The sequence below is a fragment of the Xiphophorus hellerii genome, chromosome 23 (assembly GCF_003331165.1).
Source record: "Xiphophorus hellerii strain 12219 chromosome 23, Xiphophorus_hellerii-4.1, whole genome shotgun sequence".
NCBI classification, from domain to species: domain Eukaryota; kingdom Metazoa; phylum Chordata; class Actinopteri; order Cyprinodontiformes; family Poeciliidae; genus Xiphophorus; species Xiphophorus hellerii.
Genome location: NC_045694.1, coordinates 11265867 through 11279736, shown reverse-complemented (window position 1 = coordinate 11279736; position 13870 = coordinate 11265867). Strand labels below are relative to the sequence as shown.

At 39.0% G+C, this 13870-nt stretch overlaps 1 protein-coding gene across 3 annotated transcripts; it reads left to right on the top strand.

The window, feature by feature from the left end:
• Positions 1-531: 531 nt before the first annotated feature.
• On the top strand, positions 532-13295 carry bend4 (BEN domain containing 4). Of its 3 annotated transcripts, none has more exons than XM_032555616.1 (6): positions 532-1409; positions 6903-7466; positions 8939-9030; positions 9154-9177; positions 9265-9505; positions 10512-13295. In XM_032555616.1, exons 1-6 carry the CDS (start codon positions 962-964, stop codon positions 10742-10744), a joined length of 1602 nt encoding a protein of 533 aa, XP_032411507.1. In that variant the 5' UTR covers positions 532-961; the 3' UTR covers positions 10745-13295. The 3 variants fall into 3 exon arrangements, with proteins under 3 accessions (XP_032411507.1, XP_032411505.1, XP_032411506.1); XM_032555614.1 differs by having other exon boundaries at positions 9115-9177; XM_032555615.1 differs by having other exon boundaries at positions 533-1409; positions 9118-9177.
• Positions 13296-13870: the final 575 nt, after the last annotated feature.

The following is a 13870-nucleotide window of genomic DNA, read 5'->3' as shown; positions in this document are numbered from 1 at the left end:
CACTTTTCAATATTTTTTGGTAGTTTTACATTAATTTTAGATATTTTACTTTACTGTAGAATTTCTGAGATTCATTTTGCTTTTGAAATGTACATCTTGTTGGTTCCTTCACACTTACAAAAATGCTATTTACATTTAAATTATATGAAAGTTTAGATTTACTACTTAATTCTGTCTGAATTTCAATTTAACCATTAACCTATATATGCTGTAAAAATGCTAAATGGCGTAAAACCCGCTGATTTGTTTGGTCTTATTGAACGGAAAAGCCTGTGGTTCTAACTTCTTGTTTGAAAGCTATTGAGGCGGCGCCCCCTCGCGGCCACACTAACTTTTAAGCCAGGGGTGTTTAGGGCAGCTGTTAGCTGTCTCTCACAGCTGATGTCAAACATAAACTTGCAACAGACTAAAGATGTAAACACTTGTGTTGTAGGCGCTCGTCTGTAGGCTGTTACTTAAGATGAAATAAATGAAGCTGCGGTATATTTTAAAGATTATTTCATTTGTTTATTAGACATTTTTTTCCTTATTCTTTTTAAAATCTTTTTTTTAATTCTATTGTAGCAGCAACTTTTTGGCTTTTTTAAAATAAAATATTTGATCTAATTTATGCCGATTCTTTTTGTTCTAAACCAAAATGGCCTCTGCGTCCTTTTTTTTGTAGGATTTTTATTTATTTATTTATTCAGTATAATTTCACGTCGCAGCTACAGCGCCCCGCTGTTCTCGGTGGGGATGTTGACTACACAGAAGTCCCGCCTGTATTTCCCTCTGGAGGGAGTCTCATGTCTGCGCTCCCGACTGGGGATTGGAGCGGCCACTTGTCAGTAAACCAGCTTCACGCCGTACATGTGTGTGTGTGTGGAGGGAAACCGAGCCAGACAGTGACGGTCGGATCGCTCACTCATCAGCTGTCTGTCAGGCCAGCACGCCACAAAGAGCAGCTTGACACCCGGCCGGTATGGAGGGAGAGATGCAGTCCGCGGATGAAGGGCCCTGCGCCCCGAAGATGTGCCGACAGCAGCGGGGTCCGTACAGCACCCTGAAGCCCTTCCAGAGCAAGCGCTCCGCGGGGAAGTCGCGCTTTGATCGGTCCGCTGCTTTGGAGCTGCCTGTGTTTGGCGACGGGCATCCCTTCACTTTCCATCCCGAGCAGCCTCATCCTTTCCAGCAGCAGCATCAGCAGCGCCTGCACCACCTCCACCAAAGCAGCGTCGCTATCAGCAGCAGCCAGCAGCATCACCCGCTGCCTCAGCAACAACACCACCGTCTCCCATGTGAGGCCAGGCCCAGCAGCAGGGTCCCGACATCCACCTCAGCGGCCACGGCATCCCTCGGCTCCCAGCGGCGCTCCGGCAGCGGTTCGGAGCCCCGGTTCTCCCCGGACTGCACCTACGGAATCAGCACAGGTGGGTGTGAAACTTGTCCGGAGTGAGCTCTGTTAGTTCCGCTCCTTCTTATATAGTGTCTTTTATTTAAATAATGATACTTCACCAGTCTTCGTGTCTTCCTTAAACTAAATATTCTTATGGGACCGTGGAATATTCCCTTTATATCAACCATATTCAAGTGTTTATTCCTTCTGATCTACCACCTCCAGAAGATGGTAAAATCGGTGGCCAGATGGTAGTAATTTTAGGGTGGCACATAAAAACCAGAAGCCAGTGGAGGTTTTTGTTATGACGATATGGCTTTCAGCCCAGGGCGATAGGAAAGGGGGGCACCATGAGGAAAACAAACATCTGCCAGTTTTCCTGTTATTTTCTTATTGCTTATTTATGTCCATTTGATGGGAGTGGACTCCTCCCTGTGGTGCACACAATGTTGGCAATTGTGATTTAGCATTTGACTAAATGTTCTTTTTAATAAGAAATCAGGTCTACATTTAAAGTTGAATAGTTGCTGTCTCAATGGAGGTTGTTTAAAACTAAATTTAAGGTTTATAAATCTGAGTGTGAACACAAGAAAGAGCCTTTTTAGTGTACTTTTAGATTTTGAACCACTTTGTAACTCAGTTTAAATAGACTGATAGACCGCCATAGACTGAGTTATTTAGCAGTGATTACAGATGCTTTACAACTGATATTGTGTTTTTCAACACCACACATGAAAAACATTGGGTTCTCAGCTTTCTCAAAAATGTTATTTAAATCTGTCCAATCAAATTCTCTTGATAGTTATGTATTTCAGTTAGCATGACATTTATATTTTTAGTTAGTTCTTAATGTTTCTATTAAGTAATCTAATAATAAGCCTTTTGGTTAAATGGTCTGCCAGAAGTGTGTGGTCATGTGGGAACCCAAGGTGTAGATCACACCAAAGAAAAAGATTCCTTTCTTAAACAATCTGATGATATTTAGTTTGTGCATTGAAATAACTATAGAAGCCATATTTGTTAAAACGTGTTTTTTTTTTTCACCAACGCATAAAATTGGCCTATAATTCTACAATTCTGTAACTATCCACATTCATTCGCTTAAACAGTAAGATCCTGGTGTGAAGGAAAAATTTATTCCTTCACACCAGGAATAAATTCCTGGTGTAAATTCATTACACCAGGAAAACAATGTTTAGTTAAACAATGTTTAACTAAATTTGAATGTGCACTTTATGATGTTTTTATTAAAGGTTTGCACTCAGTTGCAGCTCAGCAGGACATATGCTCTTCTGACCCTCCACAAATAAGTGAAGAACAGGGTGTTCAGCGGTTAGAGAGGTTAGACATGGCTAAGGTGATAAGTCTATTTTGTAGAAGTTCAGTTACTACTATCTGTTTAGCCATCAGCAGAGAGGCTTTTTTGGATAAACGTCTATTTGGACACAGAAAGAAAGTAGAAGTTATCTACGTATGTGTCGTTAGATAAACCTAAAAGGGTGTCTTATCCACAAGAAACACAGAGAATATGGCCAGAGTTGAGCTGTGAATGTGTATGCAACCCTGCTCAACTGAAACTTACAGATAAGTAACTTATAGATTTTTGCCTGACACTTGAGCCAGTGGGTGTGACTAAGTAATGTGTGATGTATCCTATGTAGATGAGGGGACGTTCAGCCCCAAGTCAGAACTCATCTGATTCTCACTGAGATGTGAGCTTTGTATGTTTTCTCCATTTGCAAATGTTAATTAAAGCTGTGTTTGTTCTCTCCTAAAGCTGAAGTTTGGTCTTGAATTTTGTGCAACTTAACACTGGTACTATTTTCAATCCAGGACCATGGCAAAGTGACATAAGTTCACAAAGTGGTTCTAATAAAGACGTAAAATGAAGGTACATGAAACACATAAGTCAGTAAATGTTGAAACTCATAAAATTTGTCTTTGCCTCTCCTAAATTTATCCATAAAATATTAAAAGGGGTGGCTTTATGCAAAATAGATTTTTTTATAGCTTTATATTATGTTATAATTTAATTCCCTCATCAAACACATACCTGGAGTGTCGCCTTGATTCTTTAAATCTCTTGTGGCAGCCATTTCCTGTTTACTCAAAGCTCCTTCTTGGAGCTACAGTCTGCAAGCCGAGCTTCTGCCTCACAGAGCAGCTATTTCCCACTTCTTTCCTCAATTCTGCTCCTCCAGACTAGCGGCAGAAGTAAATAAACACCTGGTAGGACTATGCATCTGCTGAGCTTGTCAGACAAACCACTTGTCAGTGCAACATTCCTAAGAACAATTTTAAACGGTGAAATAAAGGAGTATTGTTGTGACGAAATGCTCAAGGCTCAGCGTCGGAAAAAACAGGAGCTTCTTAAAGAGACAGAGGCCAATTTTCAGATGTTCAAATACAAAGTCAAATTTCTTTTCAATTATGTTTGATGTATGCAGTATTTTTATAACAACAGAAGATTATGCTATAAAATGGCATTATATGGCTAGAAAATAAGTAATACCAACCCTTTACGCACATAAGCCAGACCAAACTTAACGTGTCCTTAGACTCTGGGAGGATGTTCATCAATATAACATTTGGATGCATGTAGGATGCATGTCGTTCTCTGTTTGTAGGAGAACAAACAGAAGACCCCAGGCTGGGATTTGAACCCAGGACCTGCTTCCTACAAGGCAACTAATTGCCCCACAGTGCAGCCTAGAGGGGTTGATTCATTGTGTATGTTTTGTATTTACTTCCTAGATGTACACTCCTAAACTGTAAGCAGAGTCAATAAGCTGATAGAAAAAAACCCAGCATCTCCTAATCCTCATATTTTCCATTTCTTCCTTTGTTCCTCCTGTCAGCAGTGATTGATTTACTTGTGTAATGGGAGCAATCGTGATCGAATCTCCTCTTCATGTGCACAAAATTACACTCTTTGCATTTCTCCCTTTTTCTCTGTGCACCATTACGGGTCCTCGCCGTCATCCTGTTGAAACTCATTGTTCCCTGCTCATGTTTTCTTTTTTTTTTTGTTTCCCCCTCAGCTGCTGTTCATTAGCAGGCTGCATACAGGCAAGAAATGTGTTCCCCATGTGGAGGGCTGGTCCGTGGGAGCCAACATTTAGATGAAAGCGATGAACCTTATCCTGGCAGTTTCAAAATTAAATATTAGACACAGCATCCTTTAATCAGATTTTAATCTGGTTATCTCTGCAGGCAGCAGAGGCTCTTCGTGCTGTTGCGTTTTTTTTTTTTTTTGCAGCTTCACAGTCAAGTTTTCAGACAGACTCTGGGCGACATAAACGGCTGCATATTAAATCGTTTTATTGCAAATGTGTGATAGCATGTCGAAAGATCAGTTTAACCCGGTTCTATTGTTTGCATATGTTTCGACAAGCACTTTTCATGCCAAATTGAATCTACACACGCCATGCAGGATGCGCCACTCCTCAGGTGATAATGGTACATCAAAGTGGTTTTATCTGCACAAATGAGACAGGTTATTGTCTTTCTCCTTCCTGTAGGGGAGAAACTGGGTGTCCCTTTTTCTGTGAAGCGCAGCAGCAGAGACCCTGGAACCTGCAATCAGTTCAACACACAATAACCCAAATTGCATTGAAAAGCCTTTCCCAAAGAGTCGTGATTAAAACAAATGGGCCTCATAAATTTGCTTCTGCCGACCGTGTTGTTTTTAATGAAATTTTATGAGGCTCTCAGCTCTCAGTGCCACAGACCGGGAGAGGAGGGGGAGGTGGGAGCAGGGGTGAGGGTGAATGATATCAGACACATCTCCACGGGTAAACAGAGACAGCACGCATATTAATAAATGCGACACATCTGCGCCAGGCTGATAGACACGTCCGAGCGAGTGGCACCGATGCCGCAGCGGCCGCCCAGAACTCATCGGGTCTGTTTGTGTGTTTTGTTTGTAGCTACAGTAGACTCATAATCATTATGTGGAGGTGTGTGGGATCGTTTCACCGAGACGTGTCCAGACTACTGGGGGAAATATGCGCACTGAGGCCTGAATCTGGACTATAACTATGTGCTGATTGTCTTGGTCACAGCAGATACGGCGACCTTAGAGTTTATTGACATCTGAATAAATCACCATAATAAAGCTGACATTTCTATGAACAAAGCAGCTCACACAAGGCTTTTTGTGGAGCACTTTAGCTCAAAAAGAGAAGTGAAAGTAGGTAGCATCTTATTTAGTATGTGAGCAGATTGTTTCTTTCTGTTCCCTTTATTTGAAGATCAAACAATTGTCAGCTTGAGTAATTAAGTTTTCAAATAAGTACTTACAGCCTAAGCACAATGAATTGTAAGAAAAAAAAATGTTTACAATTCATCTAAATTTGTAATACCAACTGCTCTGCAAAAGTATTCACACTCAAGGTTATGTTATAGCCTCAAACGTTCAATTACTTGATTGGAGTTTTATGTCATAAATCAACACAAAACATTGCATGTAGTTAAAAGGAAGGAAAATTTTACACCATTTGAGTTATTTTCAAAGTGTGGCGAGCCTTTGTATGTCAGAGTGGATGGGGGAAATTTCTGAACAGCAGTTTTCAAGCCTTGCCGCTGATTCTCTTTTGGATTTAGAGCTGGACTTTGAGACATTCTGACAGATGATTGTGCTTTGATCTGAAGTATTCATTGTGTTATTATGACATAATATTATGTTATTATGTCTGTGGTTGCTGTTAAGGCAAACCTCCACCACAGTTTGAAGTTGGTTTTTCAGCTTTCAAAAGGATTTCTGTCCGGACCAGCTTCTCTTCAGCTCTATTCATCTTACCATAAACTCTGCTGACTTTCCCTTTCCCTGCTGAAGAAAATCATTCCCTCAGCATTACCACCATCATTATATTTTACTGTGGATGGGATTGCTTAGGATTGATGCGCAGTCTTTTCCTCCACATATAGTGGTTTAAACATAGCCAGAAATTTAAATGTTCTTTTCTTTTTTATGTTACCAGAGCACTCATTTTCCAAACTACAAACCAAACTCCTAATGGGTTCTTTTCTTTCTGGTCTTTCTCTAAGGCCAGATTTCCTGAGCTCACAACTAATTACAGTTCTATCCAGATTCTTCCACCTGAGTTGTGGAACACTGCAGCTCCTCCAAAGGCTTTTTGACCTAAGATTTCTAATCCTAATAGAAAAAGTATATACAATACTCTTTCTATTTTAAAATAACAGATTAAAAGATGCAGTGTGACAAGTCCAAAGCCTGAACTACTGTTCTGTTATCTATCTCTGCATTAAGCGTCTCCATAACTTTATTTTTTGTGGCTCTATTGTGTTTCTTAGACACAGATGGCATCTGTGTCTAACTCAGTTATTGACCTGCAAAGCCAGTTGTACTGAACATGTTGAAATCCATCCAGAAGTCACTGGTTTTGCACCTTTTGAGATAAAATTTATAATCTGATCCTTCAGATAAGCAGATAAGAACTGACCAAAAATACAAAAAACAAACACCAGTTCTTCTCTTACTTCCTGTCCTCCTCTTGTGCCACAGAGAACCGTCTCATCCTAGATGCCTTCGCCCAGCAATGCAGCCGAGTCCTCAACCTTCTCAACAATGGCCGTCTCCTGGAGCCTCCGTCTTCCTCCCTCAACTCTAACATCAAGCTGGAAGACGGGCGAGGGGACGCTCAGGGTCTTCACTGCTCCTCTCAGGGGAAGCTGAAACCCCCGGAAAGCTCCTCCACCACCGACCCTGAGGACGAGGCCCAGCAAAGCCATTCCAACCAGCACCAGACCTCTGCGGTCCTCCGCATCTTCACGGACTCCCTGCAGAGCTACCTGCTCTCTGGGCCTCAGAATCACCTGGCTGCAGGTCTTGAAGGGGAGCAGTGTGCTCCCGCCGAGCGCGGTTTAGACGTGTCTCCGTCGAGACACAACCTGGGAGGATGGGGGTCCCCGGCTCCGTCAGAGTCGTATGGACACCCGTCGTCCACGCTGCCGGAGGAGGAAGAGGAGGAGGAGAGCTGCTGCCCCCGCTGCCTGGAGCTGGAGCAGGAGGTGCTGTGTCTGCAGCAGGAGAACGAGGAGCTGCGTAACAAACTGGAGAACATTCCAGGTGCAGTAATCCAAGACCACAACATCAATTTGTTGTTAAATTCTGTTATTCCTATTTCTTTCTCTGTGTTTGTTTGCGTCTTGCTTGCGCTCGTTTGCTTTTGTTTTCTTTGTGACATTTTGGATTAATTTGGAGAAAGTTTCACAAAACAGTTTTTTATTTTTGGATTTTATATGACAAAAGAGAGAAGGAAATAGCACGATTGTTGAAATTCTGTCTTGGTCAGGCAAAGTTAGCAATTTATTTGAACAGAAAATGTAAGACTAACAATGGATAGAATACTGATTGTGCTAAGTTTGTTAAGAGTACGGTTAGAGTAAGAATTAAGTATTATTTCCAAATGAATGAGCTGGATGTTTTTCAGAATATCTGGTATCATAGGTATTCTGCTTGCTTTAAATCATTTAAAACTTTATAAATAAGTTTGAGCTGATTGTCTCTATGGATCATTAATGAGAATCTTTTCCTTTTCTTCTTTCTATCTGTCCATCCACGCATTTTCATTAAAGACAAAGCATGAAAATAAAACCTGGTTTAAAATATTTAATTAAATATTAGATATCTTATAAGCTCTCACATTTAAAGCGATAGTAAGTAGAAGTATGTTTAAGTACGAATGACCTTCGTGGGACCAGACTGGGCCTGAGGGTCCAGGCAGACGGTCACATTCAGATGTTAGCGGTGAAAAAAAACAACAAGCTTCTAAAGTAACCATAATTGAAAATTACATTTGGAGTGAAACAGTATTACATGTGCTATATTTTCCATTGATATGAAAGTCACTACCCATTCTTCTAGTAAACCTTTGGGAAAGTCACATGTGAATCGGATTATAGATCATGATACAGCATTGAACTTTACACGACGGGCAGAAATGTCATCATAAAGTTAATTTAATTGAGTAATTCAATTTAAAAAGAGAAGTGTCTTATAAATTCATTGCCGGCAGAGGGATGTAATTTGATTCTTATAATGTATGTCTAATGAAATTCCCCAAAATATTTCTAACACAGATATGTTCTGTGATGTCCATGTTATGACCTTCACAATCACAATAAAGCAGACATTTAGTTGTGACAAAAAAAATCTATGAGGTGTAAAATATTTTTTTTCACTGTAATATATTTGACTCTGTGAATGAGTTTCTATTACTTGAACGAAATGAATTTTTAGATTACATTTGAAAATAAATAAAAATTCACCTCTACAAACAGGAATTGTAGCAACAAGAAAAATGTTTACATATTCTCACATAAAATATAATTTTGTTAGCTTGCTTTAAATAGTAAGATGTTGCAGTTGTGAGTAAGTTAAGAGTAAAATAAAGATATGTTCAAAGTTCTTTCTCAGATTTATAAGAAAGGTAAAAAAGTAATCTAAGGATATGGTTGTAAGTTTACAAAATCAATTATTTTTGCTGCAGGGATTTTTTTCTACTACTGTTCACTTTAACACCTGTTTTTTCCCCCCAGTTCCCTGCCAAAATACTCTGGACTACTTCAAGGCTGTCCTTGAATTTCACAACCAGCTGGCCCAGCAAATGCCAGAGGAGCAGCTCACCGAAGTGAGAAACAGGCTTGTGTTTTGCTTTATAAAGGATTATCAATGTGATAAAGAAAAAAAATATAACATCATATCCATCTTCAAGCAGTGTGACAATATGGAATTAAAAGATGTATCTCTGCAGGAGGAAGAACAAACCGTCTTTGAGGTTTGTCGTTTAATCATTGGATCATACATACAAGTGTTTTTTCTTTGTTTCAATCAAACTCCTAAGTTTAGCTCCTCTTCCCTTCAGGGGAGCAAACAGCTGCTGGAGAACTACCCACTCTTCATCACCAACAAGCAGTGGGACGAAGCCGTCAACTCCTCCAAGAAAGATGGCCGACGGCTCCTGCGATACCTGATCCGCTACGTTTTCACCACGGATGAGCTCAAGTTCTCCTGCGGTTTGGGGAAGAGGAAGCGCTCGGTGCACTCAGGAGACCCGGGCCTGGAGAGACGGCCGCTCAACCCAGTCAAAGTCAGCTGCCTCAGAGGTGCGTCGCCTCAGTCTCCACTGATTTAGGAGAATATGCACTCACCATCAGATTTAAAGCACTGAAGCGTGACAACTTTGTTTTAAAGCCGTCTGATTTTAGACTGTTAATCAAGCAGGTTTATCTGCTTTTACATCAATGTTTCATTCAATGGTTCACCATTAAGGCTTAAGAGACTACATTTATCTTAAGGACTAATATGTCAGAGTTTTTAAACTTTTGCTTGCCAGTGATAATAGTGATCTTGATTTCTTACAAATATACCATCTTTGAAGTAAGAGTAAGAATCGTGCAGTAAATAATTGTAAATCCTTTGGTGACTTTTATGCATGGCAACAAGCAGATAAAATAAGCAATCCACACTCTACACACCTGGTTATTGTGCTCCCAGCTGCAGAGAAGCACACACAACAAGAAATTGTGCATTAGGCAGTTTGTTATTGGGACACTTATAAGTTCTCAAATGAAAGATGCATAAAAAAGCTTCAGAATCTACCCAACAATGCCTAAGAGCAATTGTTTTAATTCAACATTATTCTCAACATATATAAAAGCACTTTTTAATTGTGGCATTTCCTTTTTAAAAGTATTTCTTGTCAGTTGAGAGTATTTAATGCTTTTCACATCATTTAAATCCTTTTTTGTAAATTACAACAGATGACAGTATTTTTGGGATTAAACAGTAATATAATCATTTATGATTGTTAAACTGTGATCCTTCTCAGGTTTCTTTTTAACATCAAGCTTTCAGAGTGAGACATAAAAATGCCAAGCAATCAGAAGTTGAAAAACAAAACTAAAACTTAGTCAAACTACTATATATTTTTGTAACTCAACTATAGTAAAACAAACATTGTTACGTTGGACTCTTGTGTTTTTGGTCATTCTTTTCTCATCTTCCTCCACCAGATATGAATCTTAGCCATCTCACTTTCAAAATCCTGACTCAAATCTTAACTGTGCTTTGATTTTCCAGTAAGGAGAATAACTTTTATTTACCTTTCAGAGTTTATCCGGATGCACTGTGCCTCAAACCCAGACTGGTGGATGCCCTCAGAGGAGCAGATCAACAAAGTGTTCAGCGACGCCGTCGGCCACGCCCGCCAGGGCCGGGCGGTAGGTACGTTCCTGGGTAGCAGCGGCAGCAGCACCAGCAGCCTCTACATGGACGGCTTCGACGGACATCTGTCGCAGGATGAGCTGTTTCTGAAAGGCTGCCAGAACGGCCAGTCGGACTGAAGCTATACAAAAAATGATGAACCTTAATATGTAGCTGTACAACAACATATCCAGAAACACCAACCTTTATCTAAAAACATTCCAGAGAAAGCGTGTTATACAGAATACAACTCCAGCCCTTGCTTTAAATAATTTTATAACCTTTTTGGTTGTTTTATACTTGTATTTTTTGAGTCAAAATTTGACTTTTGCCAGTTTCCAATTTTAAAAGAATTTGAGTCTTCCTTTTTGCTACTTTAAATAGCAACTGTCAGTGGGTTATGTTTAGGGCTAAGTCAGTTTCAGAGAATATTTTGTGTTAAATTTATAGCATAGTTGTGTTAGAATTTCCATATATCTACACAAGCTGCACCTTCATAATATTCATAGCTAAAAGTAGCATTTAATCTGTTTGCATCTGTATGTAGTGAAAGCACCTTTACCTGAAATTTTTAACAGGAGTGCCTCTGACATCATCACATTCGCTTGTTCGCTCTGCTGCGCTTTGACTTTGATTCAATCTTCATTTAATTTAAACAAAAATATGTAGGTCAAGACTAGACATTTGTTCCAAGTCACAACCAAACTTAAAAGTTATCTTGTTATATTTTGGAGGTAGTTACATGTAGTTGAAACCACATTTTTATTTTTTAAAAAGCCTCCAGTCCCTTCTGCAACAAACCACACACAAAACATGATGCTGCAGCCACAGCCGTACTTTATAGTTGGGATCCTTGTTCACGATTTTGCAAGCTTCACATTTTACCTCCAAAAATAACAATGGTGATCATGGTTCAATTTTAGGATCCTCAGACCACAGGAGAGACACAAATGTTTTTCCATGAGCGCATTAGCAAAAACGGTTGTTTCATACTTGCATTTTTTCAGTCAAAATTTTACTTTTGGCAGTTTTAAAGGAGACATCTCTTTAAATTCAGTGGACTGCTTCCAAGTTTCACGGTAGGTGCTAGATATAAATTCACAATAAAGTCAATACTAAAAACATTTAAACGTAAAGCAACAAAACAGAAATTTCATTCTTGAAATTTGTTTTTAGAAAACCCTGCAATTAAGACAAACATAAATTTCAAAGTCACATTGAAAAGAAATAGTTAAATTAAATATCAAAGACGTTTTGTAGGAGGGTGTTCAATTGTTTTGGACGTCAGGGCAACCTTACAGCACAACTTTAACCAAAGTTTTCTGTGTCTTTAACCTGTTTAGAGTCCAGTAATTAGTCCTACCGAATTGACATATGACTTTAGTTTGCGTTTTTGTCTGAATTTGCATCGATACCGCTACTTTTTGCTCACTGTTGCCTACCAGGTTTGAATAATTCTCTTTTTACACACTTTTCCTCTTTTTGTTGTTAGTTTAATTTTTACTATGCTATATAAGCAGTTTTCAGAAGATATGCACATATGCATGTCATAAATAGACCACATTGTCACAATAATTGTATTAAAATTGGTAGAAAATACACTATTTTGCCAAACTTATTGGATCACCCATGGAAATGATTAAATTCAGGTGCTCCAATTTCCTCCATATTTACAGGTGGATACAATTTAGAACCTACGGCTGCAGACTGCTTCCTTTCATAAATATTCCTTCTCGTCCAACATCAGTATCTGACCTTACAAATTGCACTATTGGAAGGATAGGAAACAAAAATGCACATAAACACACTTCTTAGCCTGGTGAAAGATTTCTGAAGATTGCTACCTTCAGAAATCTTCTGACAGATTTCTACCTGTCAGAAGATGTTGGCTCTTCTGCAACGGAAGAGCCAACATCCTACTAAATACTATTGATTAAGTCAGACAAATGAAACCTTGTTGCATATTGTAATTTATCCAACTTCATGGGCAGCAGTGTGCAATGAATACTTTTATTTAAAACCTAAATTAGGAGCAAAACACAGGCAACAGTAAAGATCTTTAGTTTAAGGCAGTTGCCACTTTATGAAGCCTTAAATGAGTAAGAAGACATTCACATAGTAAAATGTTAAAGCTTTGTGTCATCATGTGATGTGTGTTGTTCCCTGACAATGACTGAAAGTGTCTACTTCCTCTGAGAGAAAAAGCATGAAGCACTTGTTTATTTCTGAAGCTGTTATTTGCACTTTTCATGGTCTCACTGGGGACAAACGGATGTAAAGAGCTAAATACTCACCTCTAAAAAGATTTCATGCTGAACAACTTTCTTTGCGTTAATATGTAACATTGTTTTCTTCATCTGAATGTAGCTGATCGTGAGGCCAAGCCACCCATAAAATGTGCTGTGTAAATTGTGTAAAATAAAGTATGGTTATTGTTAAAGTTTTTTTTTTTTCTTTCAGAAAATACAATGTCTCCCTCTTTAAAAAGCCAAGTAGATAAGTGCCAGAGAAACCTTAAAACTGTTGGATTGTGATGTTGTGTTGCTGTTCTGAATGTGTGCGTTTGTTCCCATGTACTTCTTTACTCAAAGTGGCTGTAATCAACACTGTGAAACATTAAATTTTTACAAATATTCAGTAAAAGTTTTTTTTATTTCCAATGAATAAACTAAAAGATGAAGTTGAAAAGTCCTCTCTGTTCAAAATGTCTTTATAAACAGATCATTAATTGTAACCTTGAACTGTCACTGTTTTTCTCATCACATTTCACTGATATTTAATTTAATCAAGATTTTTCTTTTAAATGGTGAGAATATCAGTGATGAGTTTTAGTTGAATATTTTTCCATAGTTGTACAATGGAGAAATGTTGCTGCTTCATTTTATCCAGTCAAAACTTCTAAATAATTTGCAGAAATGAGTCCATGTCGGTGTTAGAGTCAAGATGAGACTACAGCTCCTCCGTCTGGAGGATTTCAGGAGGTGATTGTGAAATTTTTCAGTCCAAGCTGCAAAAATCCACACGGTGGCTCTGTAGTTTCAAGAAAGATGTAACTAACTAGTAAAAATATTGTCATGAAGGCGTCTGTGGAGATGATTATCGGACAGATTGCACTCTCCACAACAGACTTATGGAAAGTCTGCAGCATTTTGCTCCAAACTGTGAGCTTTCCTTTAAGAGTAAAGTTTGCTGTGTCTTTTACATGGTTTCACTGTACAGTGCAGTTTAGTCTGTTGTCCAGGTGAACACGGAGGTATTTATACTCC